This window comes from Pongo abelii, chromosome 15 (genome assembly GCF_028885655.2).
Source record: "Pongo abelii isolate AG06213 chromosome 15, NHGRI_mPonAbe1-v2.0_pri, whole genome shotgun sequence".
Lineage (NCBI taxonomy): Eukaryota > Metazoa > Chordata > Mammalia > Primates > Hominidae > Pongo > Pongo abelii.
Genome location: NC_072000.2, coordinates 97,874,968 through 97,894,753, shown reverse-complemented (window position 1 = coordinate 97,894,753; position 19,786 = coordinate 97,874,968). Strand labels below are relative to the sequence as shown.

General features: G+C 35.4%; 1 protein-coding gene across 19 annotated transcripts in view; it reads right to left on the bottom strand.

The window, feature by feature from the left end:
* The window catches only part of UNC79 (unc-79 homolog, NALCN channel complex subunit), a 280,888-nt gene that overhangs the window by 185,415 nt on the left and 75,687 nt on the right, over window positions 1–19,786 (bottom strand). For all 19 annotated transcript variants that reach the window (XM_054530438.2, XM_054530441.2, XM_024231534.3 and 16 more), the window contains one exon: window positions 2,162–2,226. In XM_054530438.2, coding sequence (XP_054386413.2) covers window positions 2,162–2,226 — 65 coding nt within the window. The remainder of the gene's footprint in view (window positions 1–2,161; window positions 2,227–19,786) is intronic.

Sequence of the window (19,786 nt, the reverse complement as noted above, 5' to 3'; positions counted from 1 at the left end):
GGAAGCCTTAATGAGAATGCTACCTTTCTGCAAAGTGTAGAATGAAAATAGAAAAGGAGGGTCTTTAAGGAAACTGGAGTTCAGAAAGTAAGATTTGGGGGATATGAAAATGTCTTGGGACTAGAAAGAGGTGGTGTTGGCAAACATTGTAAATACACTAAATGCCACTGAATTATTCACTTTAAAATAATTCATTGTTTATTATGTGAATTTTGCCTCTATTTTTAAAAAATGACAGAAAGTGGATGGTTTGTGACCTATCATGGCTGACTCGCTTCAGGAAGAAAAGTGAGGCCAACTCAGTGGAATGGACTGGGCTGTTTGCCTAGAAAAGAAGTAGAAAATCTAATTCATGATGCTGTGAGTAGGAGGCCAGAAAGCATTACTAACCAGGATATCAGAGGACTCCTGAGAATGCAGCCTGACATAAAATCAAGGAAAAATAACTGCAGAAACCAGACAGAAAGGATCCCCTTCCTATTGATGTCTGGGTAACCCAAAAGAAGGAGCTATAACTTAGGCAGGAGGAAGAAAAAAGGATAATAAGAAGGAACCATGAAAGTCTCATCATTGTGAAAAATCGAGCTGAACTGTATGAACAAACTATGAATTCACATGTGAGTAGCTCAAAATATCCTCACTCCAAAGAAGAGCACCTCTGAACCCCAAATGTCTATTGAAGGTCAATAATGGGGTGCACACAGTAGAATGGGAGGGGCCTACACTTCCATTGTGTGGGTCATCATTACCTGCTATTTTTTTGAGATGGAGTCTTGCTCTGTTGCCCAGGCTGGAGTGAAGTGGCGCAATCTCGTCTCACTGCAACCTCCACCTCCCTGGTTCAAGCAGTTCCCCTACCTCAGCCTCCCCGAGTAGCTGGGATTACAGGCGCACACTACCAAGCCCGGCTAATTTTTATGGTACTTTTAGTAGAGACAGGGTTTCACCATGTTGGCCAGACTGGGCTCAAACTCCTGACCTCAGGCAATCCACCCACCTCGGCCTCTGAAAGTGCTGGGATTACAGGCTTGAGCCACCACACCCAGCCAGTCACCTGCTCTTAATATCAATCCATTCAATTTGCCTTCAACAAAAGCAGAGATTAAAAATAATAACACAAGGCCATCCTTTGTTAGTATAATGTGTCTAGATGACAGTGCTATTACTGGCACTCCTCTGCCAGTTTTGGTTCATGAAACACATTTCTGGTTTCTTTTATATTTATTGGATCTCATTTCACCTTTCCTACTTTGTTTCTATAAAGAGATGGTGTTAGTTTTCTATTAGTATTTGGTTTCTACAGGCTATCTATAAAACAAAAGAAGCAAACCCGCAGGACACCTGGTTCTCCAAAGTAACTGTGAACTCTGATAACTTCAGGTAACTCCTACTCCTCCTAATATAAAAATTATACCTTGCAAATCCAGACACAGATTCATCCAGCCAAATATTTTATATCCAATAAATATAACACAAATAATTTTCTTAAAAGGTGTGATTATTTTTCTTCACATTCAACTTTCAAGATTCAGGGTTATAATAGGACAGAACCAGTTTGGTGCGGTAGAAGGACAATAAGGTTAGGAGTCCAGATACCTGGTTCTGTCTCCAGTTCTGTTCTAACTGGCAACCTTAGGAAAATGACTTGACTCTGTAAACCACTGTTTCCTTACCTTTAATGTAACTTTCCATGTATATGCTGTCCAGATACCTTTCAGTCATTTCAGTTAAGTCATATTTGTAATATGAGCTAAAAATTAACAATTTTATCTTTTTGTCCTACCACTCCTGAATTTGCATAAGCACACGTGATTTGTAGCATACACATGAAAACAGAGAGAAAATACATTTCCCTGAGTTCATTAGCTGAAATAGAAACCAGTTAAGGACCATGTAAGCATTTTACTAGGATCTTTCTGATAATTAGCTCAGTGCTACATAGCACTTGGCTAGGAACACATAGCCAAAACTGCAGACAATGCTATTCATTGCTCTCTCTTGACCAGTCTGCCAAAGTACAATCAGATTGAATATGGAGGTACTTGGAATTACTACAGAGCACATGCCTCTGCTTTACAGAGAAGGATGCAATCTACTCCACTTCATTCAGCAATTTGACCACTGACAATACAGTATGGCACCAGGTCTAATAAAACAGTACCTTCACAGCTGGTTTGTTAATTGCATTGTGGCATTCAATGTGCTGGCAGTGGATGGGATTCCAAGCTGTAAAGTAAAGCACAGCTGATGAATACTTCTCATTGAAATTATTCATGCCCTAGTAAAAACAGATACTTTACTATTTTCTTTTTTCTAAATAGAACCATCATCAGAAAGCTTTCTAACAGAATCATCCTTTTAATCTATAAAAAATTTAAAAGACAAGCAAAGATATACAACTCCATCCACTTTCCTAGGATAAGAGATAAGCCAATATAAGATGGCATGTACAGTACCACAATGGTATGCCATTAATAAGTTTTCAAAGGTTTTTACAACCATGGTTTCATTTGATCCTCCAACAACTCTGTAGGGTAGGTACAGCAGATTATTAATCGCATTTCATATAAGAATAAATTAAAGTTAGCAAGGTTAAGTAGCTTGATATGGTCACAGAGTTAGTATATGATAAGCTAGGACTAGAATCTATATCTCTTGGTGCTTGACATTCTGCTCTTTTCATGATTGTATATTATGCTAAACATCCTAGATTGTTGGCACCAGTAAGCATTTTAAATTGATAACAACTGAAATGAATAGTAAGGCGTCCTCTACCATTCCATTTCCTATCCCATCGCCATCAAACATGGAGACTGGAAAGATGAATTTCTTGCCCAAATGAAATGCATCTCTCTCTTACACGTGACCCACCTACTAAACCTCTGCTAGTCTGCTAATACCCAGTTAAATCTCTGCTAGTCTGCTAATACCCAACTCCTAAGCTCAGTATACACACAGAATGAGGAAAAGAAACAAGTGACCTGTAATAAGTCAGACTGAGAATCAGAACCAGTAGTTATCATCTGGATGATTCTGTAGCCCAAAGCACTTAGCTAACAATATTCCATCATTAAAAACATGTAAGGGGTTTATATGCTTGAAAGTAGGACATTTTTCTAAAGTGTCATATTTTAAACTCATAGGACTATGTTGGCCTATTCTTAATATGTGGGAATTTGCAGATGAGAAGATATTCTTACTTAATTACATATTCAATTATAGTTCAAAAATATATATTATTAATGATCTGAGCTAATTTATGTTCCAAACACTTTAGAAAATTTTCTACCTAGGAGCTTCCCAGCTTCAAACTGTCTATCCCATTGTTGGACCATGTATAAGATTATGTGTCTAGTTGGGGATTCATGGAAATATAGTTACCAGAACCACTGAGATTTAAAAATATACGACAGGTGTATTTATTTGAAAAGAAGACAAGAAATACAGACCAGAGACCACTACTATAATAAGATAGTATCATTTTGATCATATTTTTAGAGCACAACAAAGAAGAAATGAATGAGTACATGAACAGATTGATGAAGAAATAATTTGGGTATAGGCACTTCATAACTATGAGATTAGTTTCCCATATATGGTAAAGTCAAGCTGAATATAAAGAGTTGCAACAATTTTCTTGTACAATTAGAGAAACATAGAGGAAAAGGCTGCCTTTAACCAGCACATGAACGGCAAAAACTTGGAACACGTGCTGCATTCTTCTGATCCCAAACTCATGACAGACATCACTAACCCATTACAGCATTCCTTCCTGCTGAGTCCAGAACTGGCCTTAGGATCCTTCTTATCACTGTGCTCCAAGAAGTCACCACTAATCAAAACAAAATTGGCACACAAGATAAAATCTGCTAACCATCTCCAAATCAGTGTATTATGAGAATGTCTGCAGATTGCTTTACAGACGTTCATGACACTTATGGGCAGAATTAATATTCAAAACATATAACAACTGCCATGGCACAGGCAAAACAAATTGAAGTGTGCACCAGTCACAGTACTTAGGGCTCTAAAGACTTCTATTCTGCCAGAAATAAATGCTTTTTTGTGGATAATGGAGATATCCAGGAGGTCCTACTGCTTTAATTTTGCATTCCATTTTTACTGAGTGTTGCTGTGTTAAGAACAGGTTGTAGGACAATCTATTTAAGTTCATAAAAGCCACATTGGATTTAAACTTACTAGAACAGTGATCTTAAGTTTTGCTATGTATCAAAAATCAACTGTCAAGATTTTAAAAATATAATGTCTGGAACCCATGTTAGATCTTCTGAATCAAAATGTTTGAGGATAGAACACAGGTATTTCTAATTGGGGAAAGCACTACAATTGATTTTGATATAAGGACAATCAGCATACCTTATCTTGTGGCAAATATAGTCATAATAGATCACCATTCAAAAATAATAACAAAAAACATAGCATAAAAACACAGCAGACAAGAATTATCCTTTCAAGTATGATAGAAAAATTGGTATTAGACTTGCTTCCCACCATAAACAACTAGAAAACTAAAAAATATATATTTGAAACACTATTTTCAGAAACTGGTCTCCACGTAGTACAAGACAGTGATCCTTGAGAGAAGAGAAATAATGCAGTGAGCCCCACAATCACCCTGGCTTTCTTCCTGACAGTAATTTCCAGACCTTGGCCTGAGAAGGGGAAAGATAAGCAGAGTAGTATGGTCTTGTTTTTAGTTGAGGGGACAAAAACTGGAGTTTAGAGAGGCCAGGTGGCTGAAATTTGATGAATAGAGTATGAAGGAAGAGGGAACTATGCAAAGAAAGAGATCCAGAAATCTAAATAGGAGTCCTTTTGCGTCTTTGGCTTTATACTAAGTAAAATGTATGTAAGGTAAAACTCCATGAGGCTGGATAGAGAAAAACTGTGAGGGTTCTGTGAGCTAAACAATTCCTGGAGCTTGTACAGGGCTGGAAGATATTCAAGGTCCAACCAGTCAGAGTAGAGGGAAATCACTAAATACTTGGAGGAATCATAGAAACTTTAGGAGGGTCATATCTTAGTAATAGGGCTAAACTAACATTAGAGAAAAAGTTACTCTAGGCCCACTCTAACAAAACCTAAGAATAAGCCTTGAAATGGTCAGACTAATCCACAAGTAACTTGATTGCCAAAACAAACTTCAACATGCTGTAATGGAAGACAGCAAAATTCAGACACTCAATAATGTAACAATCATGAAATCCAGCATCCAGTCAAAATTATTTGATATTTGAAAAAGGGGTAAAATGTCACTCATAACCAGGGGGAAAACAGATCAACAGAAACAAACCCAGAAATTGTGGAGATGAAGTAGTTGGCAAAGAAGAACTTTACAATAGTTATCATAAACATTGGCAAAGGCAAGCATGAAGATAGGCATAATGAGGATAGAGATGGGAGATATAATTTAAAAATTAAATGTGACTTTAAAAATCAGAAATACAACTTGAAAAACTCACTGAATGGGCTTAATAAAAGAATAGACAACGCAGAAGAAAATATCAGTGAATTAGGAGACATAACAAAACTACCCAAACTGAAATAATGGAAGAAAAATAGAGATACAGTGAACTGTGGGAAAATTTCAGGCAGTTTTACCTTACATATATTTTACTTAGTATAAAGCCAAATTTTTATGATTGCTCCAAGTACATGTGATTTAAAGCACAAAAGAAATAAAAGGAGGAAATATTTGAAGAGACAATGGCTAAAAATTTTCAAGTCTGATGAAAACAATCCACAAATCCAAGAAGCTCAATGAATCCTAGGCAAGATAAAAGCAAAGAAAATAACACCAAAATTCATTATAAACAAATTGATGAAAACCAATAAGGAGAAAATCTTAAAAGCAGCCAGGAGGGAAAAAAAAAGACACATTACTTACAGGGGAACAAAGATAAGAATGATCGCTGATTTCTCATCAGAAACAATGCAAGCCAGAGGACAATGGAACGACATCTTTAATAGGCTGAAAGAAAAAAACTGTCAACCTAGAATTCTATACGCAGTGAAAATATCCTTCAAAAATGAGTATGAAATAAAGACTATTTGAAGACAAACACAAAATAAGAGAATTCATTTCCAGCTGAGCTCCACTACAAGAAATGTTAAAGGAAGTTGTTCGGGCTAAAGGAAAATGATACCAGATAGTAGCTCAAATTTACACAAAGGCATAAAGTGTGTTGGACATGGTAAGTATGCTGAATAACCACAGAAGGCTTTTTTACTCATATTAATATGTTGTGAAAAGATAGTTGATTATTTAAAACAAAAATAATAATAATGAATAGAGGCCAATAATATATATAGAAGTATGATGTTTGGTAACAATAACAAAAAGGACAGGAGGGGTAAAATTAAAATATAAAAAGGACTTACATTATATGTAAACTGATATATATAATTTGAGGTAGACTGTGAAGTTAAAAGTGCATATTATAAACCCAAGAGCAATTTTTTAAAGGTGGTATAGCTAACAATACAATACAGAAATAAAATGTAACACTAAAAATAATTAATTCAAAAAAGGCAAGATATCAAAAAGAAAAAAAAGAAACAGATGGGACAAATATAAAACAAGTATAACACGATAGGCTTCAGTCATACAAGTGTATCATGATAGGCTTCAATTCATACCAGAAATTACATTAAATGCCAATGGTCTAAACAATAATTTTACTAATGTAAATGGTGTAAAAGGCAAAGATTGTCAAATAGGATTTAAGTTTTTTTTAAAACCCATGACCCAATTATATGCTGCCTGTGAAAAACATATCTAAAATATAAAGGCTCAGATAAGCTAGAAGTAAACAGAAAAATTACACTATGCAATTATGGCATAATTGTTATACCATAATTGAAATTATAAGAAAGCTGGAGTGTCTATATTAACATCAGAGAAGTAGATTTCAGAACAAAGAATATTACTGGAAAAACCAAGGCAATTTTACAATGATGAAAGGATCAATTAACCCAGAAAACATAAAAACCATAAATATTTGTACCCTTAGTAAGGTGAGAGAATTGAAAGAAGCATAACTGAAGTTGTAAGTTTCCATAATCCTCTCTCAGTAACTGATAAAAACAAGCAGACAGAAAATCAGCAAACATATAAGACTTGAAAACACTCTCAAACAACTTAACCTAATGTATAATGTTAGAAATCTCCACTCAACCACTGCGGAATACACATTGTTTTAAAGTACACATGCAACATTTATCAAGATAGGTGTTCTGGTCCATAAACTAAGTCTCAAAAATTTAGATGCAACTACATCATACAGTATATTCTCTGGCCACAATAGAATTAAACTAGAAACCAATAACACAAAAGTATCTGAAAAATTACCAAATATTTACACATTAAAAAGCACACTTCTAAACAATCCATGAATGAAAGACGAAACTTTAGAAAATATCCTGTACTGAAATACAATAAAAGCATAACATATATAATGAATTTCTGGGAAGCAACTAAAGCAATGATTAAATGGAAATTTATAGCTAAAAATTATTATATAAGAAAATATTAAAGATCTAAAATAAAAGGTTTATGCATCTACCTTAAGAAGATAGAAAAAGAACAAAACTCAGTAGGAGGAAGAAAACAATAAAGAAAAGAAATCAATGAAATTGAAATCAGAAAATCAATAGATAAAATCAATAAAATCAAAAACTGGTTCTGTGAAAAGTCCCAAAAAATTGATAAGCCCCAGCATCCTGACGGACAAAAAAAAAAATTGAAAATTCATGAATTACCAGTATCAGGAACAAAAGGTAGAACATTACTACAGATCCTACAGACATGCTAATAAATTTGAAAACTTGGATGAGATGCTCACATTCCTTAAAACACACAAATTAAAACTATAACTCAATAAAAGTTAAAAAAAAAACCCATAACTACTAAAATTACATTCACAACATAAAACATTTCCCTCAAAGAAACCCCAAGTCCATATGGCTTCACCAGTAAATTCTATTAATCATTGAAAGAATAAATAATACAAATCTTACACAAACTCTTCCAGAAATTCGAAGAGAAAAAACATTTTCCAACTCATTTTATGAGGTCAGTATTACTCTGTAAATGGAACCAGACGAAGACATCATAATTAAATAAAACTAAAACAATATCTCTCATAAATGTAGGAGCCTGAACACTTAACTTAGAAAATTAAATCTAGCAATATAATACAGCACGGCAAGATGAGTTCATCCCAAGAATGCAAGATTGCATTTCACACACACACACTCTCACATATACATATAGACCAAATGGAAATTCTAGAAGTGAAAAATATAATAGGGGGACAGAATTTGGGGAATGTCGGTCAAAGGCTACAAAACTTTAGAAAGAAAAGATATATAATAACCAAAATTAAAAACATAGTTAGGAGGCTAAAGAATTTGAGAACAGGAAGACATGTCAGAAAAAAGATTCAGTGTGAAGCACAGAAAGATGAAATGGTGGGGGACAGGGAATACAAAAAATAGGCATAAAAGGCATAACATTGCCAAGAAAATCAATGTAATTTACCATATTAACAGAATGAAGGGAAGAAATCATATAATCATCTCAATAGAAAGAGAAAATGCATTTGACCAAAATTGACATTCATGATTAAAGCTCTCAGCAAACTAAGAACAGACAGTAATTTCCTCAATCTGGTAAAAAAAAAAAAAATCTATGAAAAACCTACAGTTAACATAATAATTTAATGGTGACAGCCCAAATACTCTCCCCAAAGATTGGGAGAAAGAACAAGGACGTCCACTCTCAGCACTTCTATTCAAGTGGAGATATTAAGCAGTGAAAAAAAAAAAGAGAAGGATAGAAAGAAAAAAAAGGGAGAAAGGAAAGAAGGGGAAGAGAGAGAGAAAAGGAAAAGAGCAGAAAAAGAAAGAAAGAGAAAGGAAGGAAGGAAAGAAGGAAGGGAAGGATGGAGAAAGAGAGAGAGGGGTGGAGAGAGGGGAGGAAGGAAGGAAAGAAGGAAGGAAGGAAAAAGAAACGCATACAAATTAGAAAGAAAAAATAAAAATTATTTGCAGAGAGCATAATCAGGTATACAGAAAATCTTAAGAAACTTACAAAAAAACCATAAAAACTAATAAGTGAATTTAGCAAGGTTGCAGAGTGTTCATAGAGTACCAATAAACAAGTAGAATATTAAAATTTTTAAACACTATAATAGCATATAATATCATTTAGGAGCACCTTTAACAAAATATAAGATCTGTACACTAAAAACTAGCAAATATTGCTGAAAGAAATTAAAGAAGACCTAAATAAATGGATAAATATACCATGTTCATGGATGAGAAGACTCAATATTGTTAAGATGTCAATTCTCCCCAAATTAAACTATATAGTCAATGTAGTCTCATTCAAAAATCCAAGCAGAGGTCAGGTGCAATGACTCATACCTGTAATCCCAGCACTTTGGGAGGCTGAGGCAGGCGGATCACCCTGAGGTCAGGAGTTTCAGACCAGCCTGGCTAATATGGTGAAACCCCATCTCTACTAAAAGTACAAAAATTAGCCAGGCATAGTTGCACGTGCCTGTAATCCCAGCCTCTCAGGAGGCTGAGGCAGGAGAATCACTTGAACCGGAGATGCAGAGGTTGCAGTGAGCTGAGATCATGCCACTGCACTCCAGCCTGGGCAACAGAGTAAGACTCCATCCTCAACACCCCCCCCAAAAAAAAAAAATCCAAGCAGATTGTTTTGTAGAAATTACAAACTGATAGTGAAATTTATATGAAAATGCAAAGGTACTAAAATAGCCCAAAAAATTCTTTAAAATAACAAATCTGGAGTATTTACACTACATAATTTTATGTATTAAAATAGCCCATAAAATTTTTAAAAGAGCAAATCTAGAGGATTTATACTACATGATTCTAAAATACACTATAAAGCTGTAGTAATCAAGATTATGTGATATTGGTGTAAGGATAGACAATGAAACAAAATAGTTTAGAAATACACACATACATATATGGTTAATTACTATTCAACAAAAGGGTCAAGGTAATTCAATACGGAAAAGATACTCTTTTCAACAAATTGAACTGAAACAACTGGATATCCTTAAAGGAAAAACAAATCCAACCCTTACCTCTCGCTATATACAAAAATTGATTCCAAATAGATCACATACTTAGATGTAAAATCTTAAACTATGTAACTTCTAGAAGCATAGAATTTCTTTACAACCTTAGGAGAGACCAAAAAAGGGACCACAAAAGAAAAAAAAAGATAAATTTCAATTAATTTATCAAAATTAAAATCTCCTTCTCTTTGAAATACTTGAACAGGGAAGCTCCTGAATGAGAGAGCATATTCACACTATGTTGACAAAAGTCTTATATTTCGAACATAAAATATAATAAGATAATAAAATGAACACCCCAATTTAAAAATGAGCAAAAAGTTCATTGGTAACTTCACATATACACACAAAGGGTAAGCAAACCTGAGAAGGTAAGAATATAGAGGGAAAGGTAAATATATGAAATTAGTGGTTACAGTAGCCACAGAGCACAAACAATGAAAATCTGACCTAAGAATTATACCCTTTCCCCAGAAGCAAAATTAAGTTCTCTCTGAAGGAATCCATCATACTAAGTCTCAAATTAGGTTTATAGTTTTTATATCTATTGTCTTGAACACAATAAAAAACAACCACACAAACAAGAAGACAAAAAAACAAAAGAAACAACAGACAAGAGAATCAGAATCTCCAGGGATCCAGAACACTGAGTCATCAGAAACAGATTTTAAAATAACTATGCTTAATATGTTCTATAAAGTAAAGATAAGAGAATATCATCAAAGAACTGGAGATACACACACACACACACACACACACACACACACTCACATATACATATGGACCAAATGGAAATTCTGGAAGTGAAAAATACAATGGGGGGTAGAATTTGGGGAATGTTGGTCAAAGGCTACAAAACTTTAGAAAGAAAAGATATATAATAATCAAAATTAAAAATATAACTAGGAGGCTAAAGAATTTAAGAACAGGAAGACATGTCAGAAAAAGATTCAGTGTGAAGCACAGAAAGATAAAATGGTGGGGGACGGGGAATACAAAAAATATGCATAAAAGGATGTATGAGAGAAAGGTCTAACATAAATGCCATTAGAATTCCAGAAAGAGGGATGAGAATGTGTCAGAAGCCACTTTTGAAGAGATAAGGAAACTTCCAGTTACAACCATAATAAAAAGCTGGTATTGAACTTATCTTTCCACTGGACAAACTGGTTTCAGACATTGGGCATAGATACAGCACAGGGCTGCTCTCTTTTTTAAAAAGTAAAGCATACAAGTTAAGTTCTACATTCACCTTGGCTTTCTGCCTGGTGATATTTCCAAAATGCAGCATAGAAAAATGGAACTCAGTAAGAAATCAGCATTTTTGGTGGGTAGAAGAAACAGATTTTCAGTGGGTAGAGAAATCAAAATAAAGAAATGCTAAGGCGGATGGAATTTGTGAGTAAAGGTAGGGTACAGAGGAGAGCTGCCGAGAAGAGGTATTACAGATTAGTGGAAGGGCATCCCTCAGGTCCTTGGCCTGCATATGCTCAGAGCAAACTTCTGCGAGGACTAGCAGAGAACTCTGCTCAATGGTTGAAAGCAGAACAGAGATTTTGGAGGTCACAAAGGGCTAGGTATATGTTGTATTTCCAATGTAGCCAAAGCAAAGAACTTTAGTGAACACAGGAGACAATAGTTTGTAACAGATAGGTCACACCTTAGGAATGAAGACCATGCTCTAGACCTAAGTTTAAAAATTTGTAGACACAGAATTATTCATAGTAATCCTTCACTATCCTTTTAATGTCCATGAGATCAGGAAATAGTAATATCTATTTCCTTTCTGATATTAGAAATGTGTGTCTAATGTCTTTTCCTCTTTTTCCCTGGTTAGACTGGCTAGAAGCTTACTGATTTTTTAAAAAACAGTTTTTAATTTTGTTGATTTTTCTCTATGTTTTCCTGTTTTAAATCTTACTGACTTATTCTCTAATTTTTGTTATTTACTTTCTTATGCTTGCTTTAGGCTTAAATTGCTCTTCTTTCTCTAGTTTCCTAAAGTAGAAGATTATAGCATTGATTTTACATGTTCCTTTTTTCTACTGTATGTCTTCAGTGCTATAAATATCCCTCTAAACACTGCTTTCACTACATAACACAAATATTGAAGATAATGCTATAGGAGTCATAGTTATACACTAGGACTAAAGGCAAAACTGAAATATACTTGGCTTAACAAGTTATAAATCTAAGCCCTTGGGAAGAGAAGGGCAGATAAAGACAGGCTGGTTAACAGGTACAAACAGACAGAAGGAATAAGTTCCAATATTTGATAGTAGAGTAGGTTGACTGTATTTAACAACAATGTATTGTATATTTCAAAACACCTAGAAGAGAGGACTTGAAATGTCCCCAGTGCATAAAAATAATAAATCCTTGAGGTGATGGACACCCCAAATACCATGACTTGATCATTACACAGTCTATGCAGGTAACAAAATATCAGGCTATAACAAAAATGTATGGGATACTTTACATCCCATAAAAATGTACAATTAGGCCAGACACAGTGTCTCATGTCTGTAATCCCAGCGCTTCGGGAGGCTGAGGCAGGAGGATCACTTGAATCCAGGATTTTGAGACCAGCTTGGACAACACAGGGAGGCCCATCTCTACAAATAATAAAAAATTAGGCAGGTGTATTGGTCATGCCTGTAGTCCCAGCTACTTAGGAGGCTGAGGTGGGAAGATCACTTGATCTCAGGAGTTCAAGATTGCAGTGAGCTATGATTGTGGTGCCATTGCACTCCAGCCTAGGCAAGAGTGAGACCGTGTTAGGAAGGAAGGAAGGAGGGAAGGGAGGGAGGGAGGGAGGGAGGGAAAAACAAAAAAACAAAAATATGTACAAGTAAAATTTGTTTTAAAAGACTAGAGATCAAGAAGGCTATAAAATCTGAAAATTTAAAATAAAAATAAACAAATAAAGCTAAGCCTTGATGCAAGAAGGTGATCCACCAGTAACTTCACACCAGCAAATACAAAATACAAAATTCAATGCTTTTTAGGGTAAATAAAATAGTTCAGAGTCTCTACAACATATTCTTTACAATGTCAATCATACAATAAAAAATTTACAAGACATGTGAAAGGACTAGAAAATGTGATCCATAATCAAAGGAAAAGAGTGAAAAGAAGCAAATGACCTAGACTCATTTCAAATTAAAAATAAGAATTTTAAAATAAGTAGTTCAAATATATTAAAGAATATACAGAAATAGATCATTCAGATGAAAATTCCCAGAGAGAGATGAAAACTGTAAAAAATAGCTAAAAGAAAATTCTAGACCTAAAAACATAATTAGAAAAGATAGCATATATAAAATTACTAACTCATTGACTGGACTTTTAAAAAATATTGGACACAGCAGAAGAAAGGATCAGTGAACTTCAAAAATTAATACAAATCCAAACTAATGCACAGGTAAACATTTTTTAAAAATGGAGTATTTGATACCTCTGGAAAAAGTACCAAATATTTTTTTAAAGTCCCGCAATGAGAGGAGAAAAAAGAAATGGCAGAATAAATATCTGGATAGAATAATATCCCAAATTTTTCCAAAACTGATGAAGAACACAAAACCACAGATTCGAGAAGCTCAGCAAACCCCAAGCAAAATAAGTACAAAAACCACCACACTCAAGCAGAACATAATGAAAGTACTAAATACCAAAAATAAACAGAAAATCTTTCAAAGAGGCAGAGAAAAATATCATACTACATTCAGAGGTACAATTACAAGAATAATATGTAATTTCCTATTGGATACAATGAATTAACACCTTTAAAGAGTTAAATGAGAGAAGCAACGTTCACTAATTACAATGGAATTACCATAGATATCAAAACAAAAAGGTAACTAGAACCCAGATATTTGCAAGTTAAACTGCTCTCCTAAATAACACAGGCAATAAAGATATAGCAATTAAAATGTTGAAATATTTTTAAATGAATGCTAGTAAAGACCCAAAATATCAAAATTTGTGGGATGCAGCAAATGTAGAACTTAGAGGGAAGTTGGTAATTTTAAATGGATAATTAGAAAAAAATTAATGTTGGAAATAAACAATCTAATTTTTTAATCCCAAGAAGCTAGGAAAAAGAAGAAAAAATTAGATTCAAGAAAGTAAAAGAAACAAGATAATAAAGATAAAAGCAGAAAACAATGATACATAAAGAACACAACTTTTATCATTTTTCTGTTTTTTGTTTATTTGTTTTAGTTTATGTAAGCATTTGGTGAAATTTAAGAACTGGTCATGCGCGGTGGCTCATGCCTGTAATCCTAGCACTTTGGGAGGTGAAGGTGGGTGGATCACGAGGTCAAGAGATAGAGACCATCCTGGCCAACATAGTGAAACCCTGTCTCTATTAAAATACAAAAATTAGTTGGGCGTGGTGGCACATGCCTGTAATCCCAGTTACTCGGGAGGCTGAGGCAGAAGAATTGCTTGAACCGGGGAGGCAGAGGCTGCAGTGAGCCGAGATCACACCACTACAATCCAGCCTGGTGACAAAGCGAGACTCTGTCTCAAAATAAATAAATAAATAAATAAATATAAAAAACAAAAATTATTCAGAATAAAATATCTAAGTCAACTGGAAATAAAATTTAACTTTCTGAAACTGATATAAAGGAGATTTGCAAAACCCTACAGCTAATAGCATACTTAATGGTGAAATATTCCCTCAAGTTACGAACAAAGCAACAATATCTAATATGGCTTGGATTTGTTTCCTCACTCAAATCTCATGTCAAATTGTAATCCTCAGTGTTGGAGGAGCAGCCTAGTGGAAGGTGACTAGATCGTGGGAGTGGATTTCCCCTTTGCTGTTCTCATAATAGTGAGTGAGTGCACAGAGAATTGGTTGTCTAAAAGTGCGTGGCACCTCCCCACCACCTCTCCCTCCTGCCAGCGCGTGAAGATGTGCCTGCTTCCTCTTTACCTTCCGCCATGATTGTAAGTTTCTTGAGGCCTCTGCAGAAGCAGAAGCCAATATAACCCACAGAACCATGAGCCAATTAAACCTCTTTTCTTTATAAACTACCCAGTTGCAGGTATTTCTTTATAGCAGTGTGTGAACAAACTAATACAGAAAATTCATACTAGAGAAGCGGGGCATTGCTATAAAGATACCTTAAAATGTGGAAGCCACTTTGGAACTGGGTAACGGGCAAAGGTTGGAACAGTTGGGATGGCTCAGAAGAAGACAGGAAAATGACAGAAAGTTTGGAACTTCCTAGAGATTTGTTAAATTGTTGTGACCAAAATGCTGATAGTGATATGGACAATGAATTCCAGGCTGAGGCAGTCTCAGATGGAGATGAGGAACTTATTGAGAACTGGAGTAAAGGTCACTCTTGCTATCCTTCAACAAAGAGAATGGCAGAATTGTGCCACTGCTCTAGGGATCTGTAGAACTTTGAATTTGAGAGAGATGATTTAAGGTTTCTGTCAGAAGAAATTTCTAAGCAGCAAAGCATTCACAATGCGGCCCAGCTGCTTCTAACAATGCATACTTATATTCATAAGCAAAGAGATTATCCAAAACTGAAACTTATATTTAAAAGGGAAGCAGAGCATAAAAATTTGGAAAATTTGCAGCCTGACCATGTGGTAAAAATAAAAACCCATTTTCTGGGAAGGAATTCAAGCCAGCTGCAGAAATTTGCATAAGTAAAGAGGAACCAAATGTTAATATCCAAGACAATGGGGAAAATGTCTTGAAGGCATTTCAGAGAACTTTGTGACACCACCTCACATTGCAGGCCCCGAGGCCTAGGAGAGAAGAATGGTTTCATGGGCAGGGCCCCGCTGCCCTGCACAATCTCAGGACACTGTTCTCTGTATTAGAGCCACTCCAGCTCCAGCTGCGGCTAAAAGGGCTCCAAATACATCTCAGACCACTGCTCCAGAAAGTGCAAGCCATAATCCTCTGTGGCTTCCATGTGGTGTTAAGCCAGAGGGTATGCAGAGAGCAAGAGTTGAGGCTTGGGAGCTGGTGCCTAGATTTCAGACGATGTATGGAAATGCCTGGATGTCCAGGCAGAAGTCTGCTGCAGGGATAGAGTGCTCATGGAGAACCTCTACTAGGGCAATATGGAGTTGAAGCCCCTACACAGAGTCCCTGTGGGGGCACTGTCTAGTGGAGCTGTGAGAAGAGGGCCACCGTCCCCCAGACCCCAGAATGGTAGATCCACCGATGGCTTGCACCATGCACCTGGAAAAGCTGCAGGCACTCAACACCAGCCCATGAAAGCAGCTGCAGGGGATGTACCTTGCAGAACCACAGGGGCAGAGCTGCCCAAGGCCTTGGGAGCTAACCCCTTGCATTAGTGTGGCCTGGATGTGATACATGGAGTCAAAGTAGATTATTTTGGAGCTTTAAAATTTAATGACTGTGCTGCTGGGTTTCGGACTTCATGGGCCATGTAGCCCCTTTGTTTTGGCCAATTTCTCCCTTTTGAAAAGGGAGTATTGGAGCTCCAGTGGTGCAATCGGTTAGCGCGCGGTACTTATATGAAAAGGGAGTATTTACCCAATGCCTGTATCCCCATTATAATCCGTAACTAACTAACTTGTTTTTTATTTTACAGGATCATAGGTGGAAGGGACATGCCTTATCTCAGATAAGACTTCAGGCTGTTGACTTTTGAGTTAATGCTGGAATGAGTTAAGACTTTGGAAGACTGTTGGGAAGGCATGATTGTGTTTTGAAATGTGAAAAGGACATGATATTTTGGAGGGGCCAAGGGTGGAATTATATGATTTGGATTTGTGTCCTCACCCAAATCTCATGTTGAATTGTAATTCCCATGGTTGGAGGAGGGGCCTGGTGAGGGGTGATTGGATCATGGGGGCGGATTTCCCCCTTGCTGCTCTCATGATAGTGAGTGAGTGCTCAGAGAATTGGTTGTTTAAAAGTATGTGTACACCCTTCCCCCACCAGCCATTTGAAGATGTGCCTTCTTCCCCTTCACCTTCTGCCATTATTATAAGTTTCCTGAGGCCTCCCCAGAAGCAGAAACCTGTACATCCCACAGAACCATGAGCCAATTAAGCCTCTTTTCTTTATAAATTAACAAGTTTCAGGTATTTCTTTATAGTGGTGTGAGAACAGACTAATGCAATATCCATTCTTATCAATTCTATTCAACAGACTCTCTGTTGTGAAAGTACTGGACAATAAAACAAAGAAAGAAAACAGCAATAAGCGATATAAAGATTTGAAAGGAAGTAGCACAGATGACACCATTGCCTATGTAGAAAATCCAACTAATAAACAAACTACTAGAACTAATAATTGAATTTAGCAAACTCATGAGATAAAAGATCAATATGTAAAACTCAATTGGATTTCCTTACACAAGCAATAAACAATTGGAAATTAAATTTTAAAATAATGCCATTTACAATGGCATAAAAAAATTCAAACACCTAGGAATTCATTTAACAAAAGAAATGTAAGACTTTTACAGTGAAAAATACAGAGCACCACTGAGAGAAATTGTAAAAGACCTAACTAATAGAAAGATATACCACATTCATGGATTCAAAAATCCAATATTGTTAAGATGCCATTTCTTTCCAAATGGAATCACAGATTAACACAATCCAGATTAAAATCCCAGCAGGATTATTTTGGCAGAAATTCTTGTTGTTGTTGTTGTTGTTGTTGCTGCTGCTGCTGCTGCTGCTGTTTTTGATAAACAGAGATAGGGTCTCATCATGTTGCCCAGACTGGTCTTGACCTCCTGGCCTCATGTGACCCTCCCACCTTGGCCTCCCAAAGTGGTAGAATTACAGGTGTGAGCCACCATGCCTGGCCTTTTTTTGGGTTTAGTGGGTTTTTTTTTTCGACAGAAATTGAAAATTGAAAGCTGATACTAAAATTTAAATGGAAATGCAAAGTCTCTAAAATAGCCAAAGTAGTCAAAGAAAAAGAACAAATATAGAGATTTGAACTATCTGATTTCAAGGCTATAACATAAAAGTATTTAAGACAATTGTATTGGTGTACAGACAGAGACACAAATAAATGAAAACAAACACAGTCCATAAATAAATCCACATAAATATGACCAAGGGGCCAATATACTTCAAAGGGGAGAAAATAATCTTTTCAACAAAGGGCACTGGAAATAAGGAAATATAAATCATAAGGAAGACAATAAGCCATAGCCACCATACACAAAAATTAAACTTAAGACAGATCGTAGACTTAAACGGAAATATAGACCTTCTGGAAGGAGAAAATCTTCACAATCTTGGAGAAGGCAAAGATTTCTTAGACAGGACATGAAAGGCATTAACCATAAGAGCAAAAATGATAAATTTCAGTTTACCAGAATTAAAAACTCATGCTCATCAAAAAAGACACTGTTAAGAAAATAAAAGAGTAACCAGACTGGAATAAAATATTTGTATTATATAAATCTGACAAATAATTTGTGTCAAACTAAATACAGAACAACTACATATCAACAACAGAGAAGATAAAGAACCCAATCAATAATTGGTAAAAGACTTTCTCAGGTACTTCATAAGGTATAGGAATAACCAATAATTATATAAAAATGTGCTCAACAGCAGTCATCAAAGAAATTTAAATTAAAGCCACAAGATACACACTCACCAGAATGGCTAAAATTAAAAACACAGACAATTGCAAGTGATAGCAAAGTGGAGAGCAACTGAAACTCTCATAAATTGTTGGATGAAATGTAAAATGGCATAAACACTTTAGAGAACTGTTTAGCTATTTCTTATAAACTCTATGACCCAGCAATTCCAGTCATAGGTATATACCCAAGAGAAATAAATGCATAAGTCCACAAAAAAACTTGTATAAGATATTCATAGCAGCTTTATGTATATTGGCTAAAAACTGAAAACAACCCAAATATACATCAATAGGAAGGTTGATAAACAAATGACATATCCATGCAATGGAATATTTAGCAATAAAAAAAAGAACTACTAATATCCACAATAACATGGACTAAACTCAGTAATATGTTGACTGAACGGAGTCAGAAATGAAAAAATATTTCGTGTTTGATCTCCATTTACCTGAATACCTGAATTAGATGAATATACGAATTATGTAGAAACCAGAATAGTGATCACTTCAGAATGAGAGAGGGGGATGGTGTTTGGAAAAGGCATACCATTACTTTCTGGGTTGATGGAAACATTCCATTATCTTTATTTGGATGATGACTACATGAGCATTATACATTTGTCATTATTGACCCAGCTGTATGTTTGATACTTGCGCATCTAACTTATGTAAAATATACATTAATAAAGTACTATCACTAACAAAAGAGAGATAAGCCTGACAATTTTCCAGTGACAAAATACATCAAGCCACAGATCAACAAGTCCTATGAACCTCTCCAAAAAGACAAACATACATAATATCATAACTAGATATATCATAGTAAAGCTGCCAAAAATAAAAAATAAAGAGAAAACTTTTAAGACAAAGAAAAAAAAGTTTACCTTCAAAAGAGTAATAATTGGCAATTGACTTTGATAGAAAGTCAACTTTTTATAGAAACAATGAAAATACGAAAATCATGAAATACCTTCAAAGTATCGAAAATAAAATGACTGCTAATCAAGGCTAGCCTGGCCAA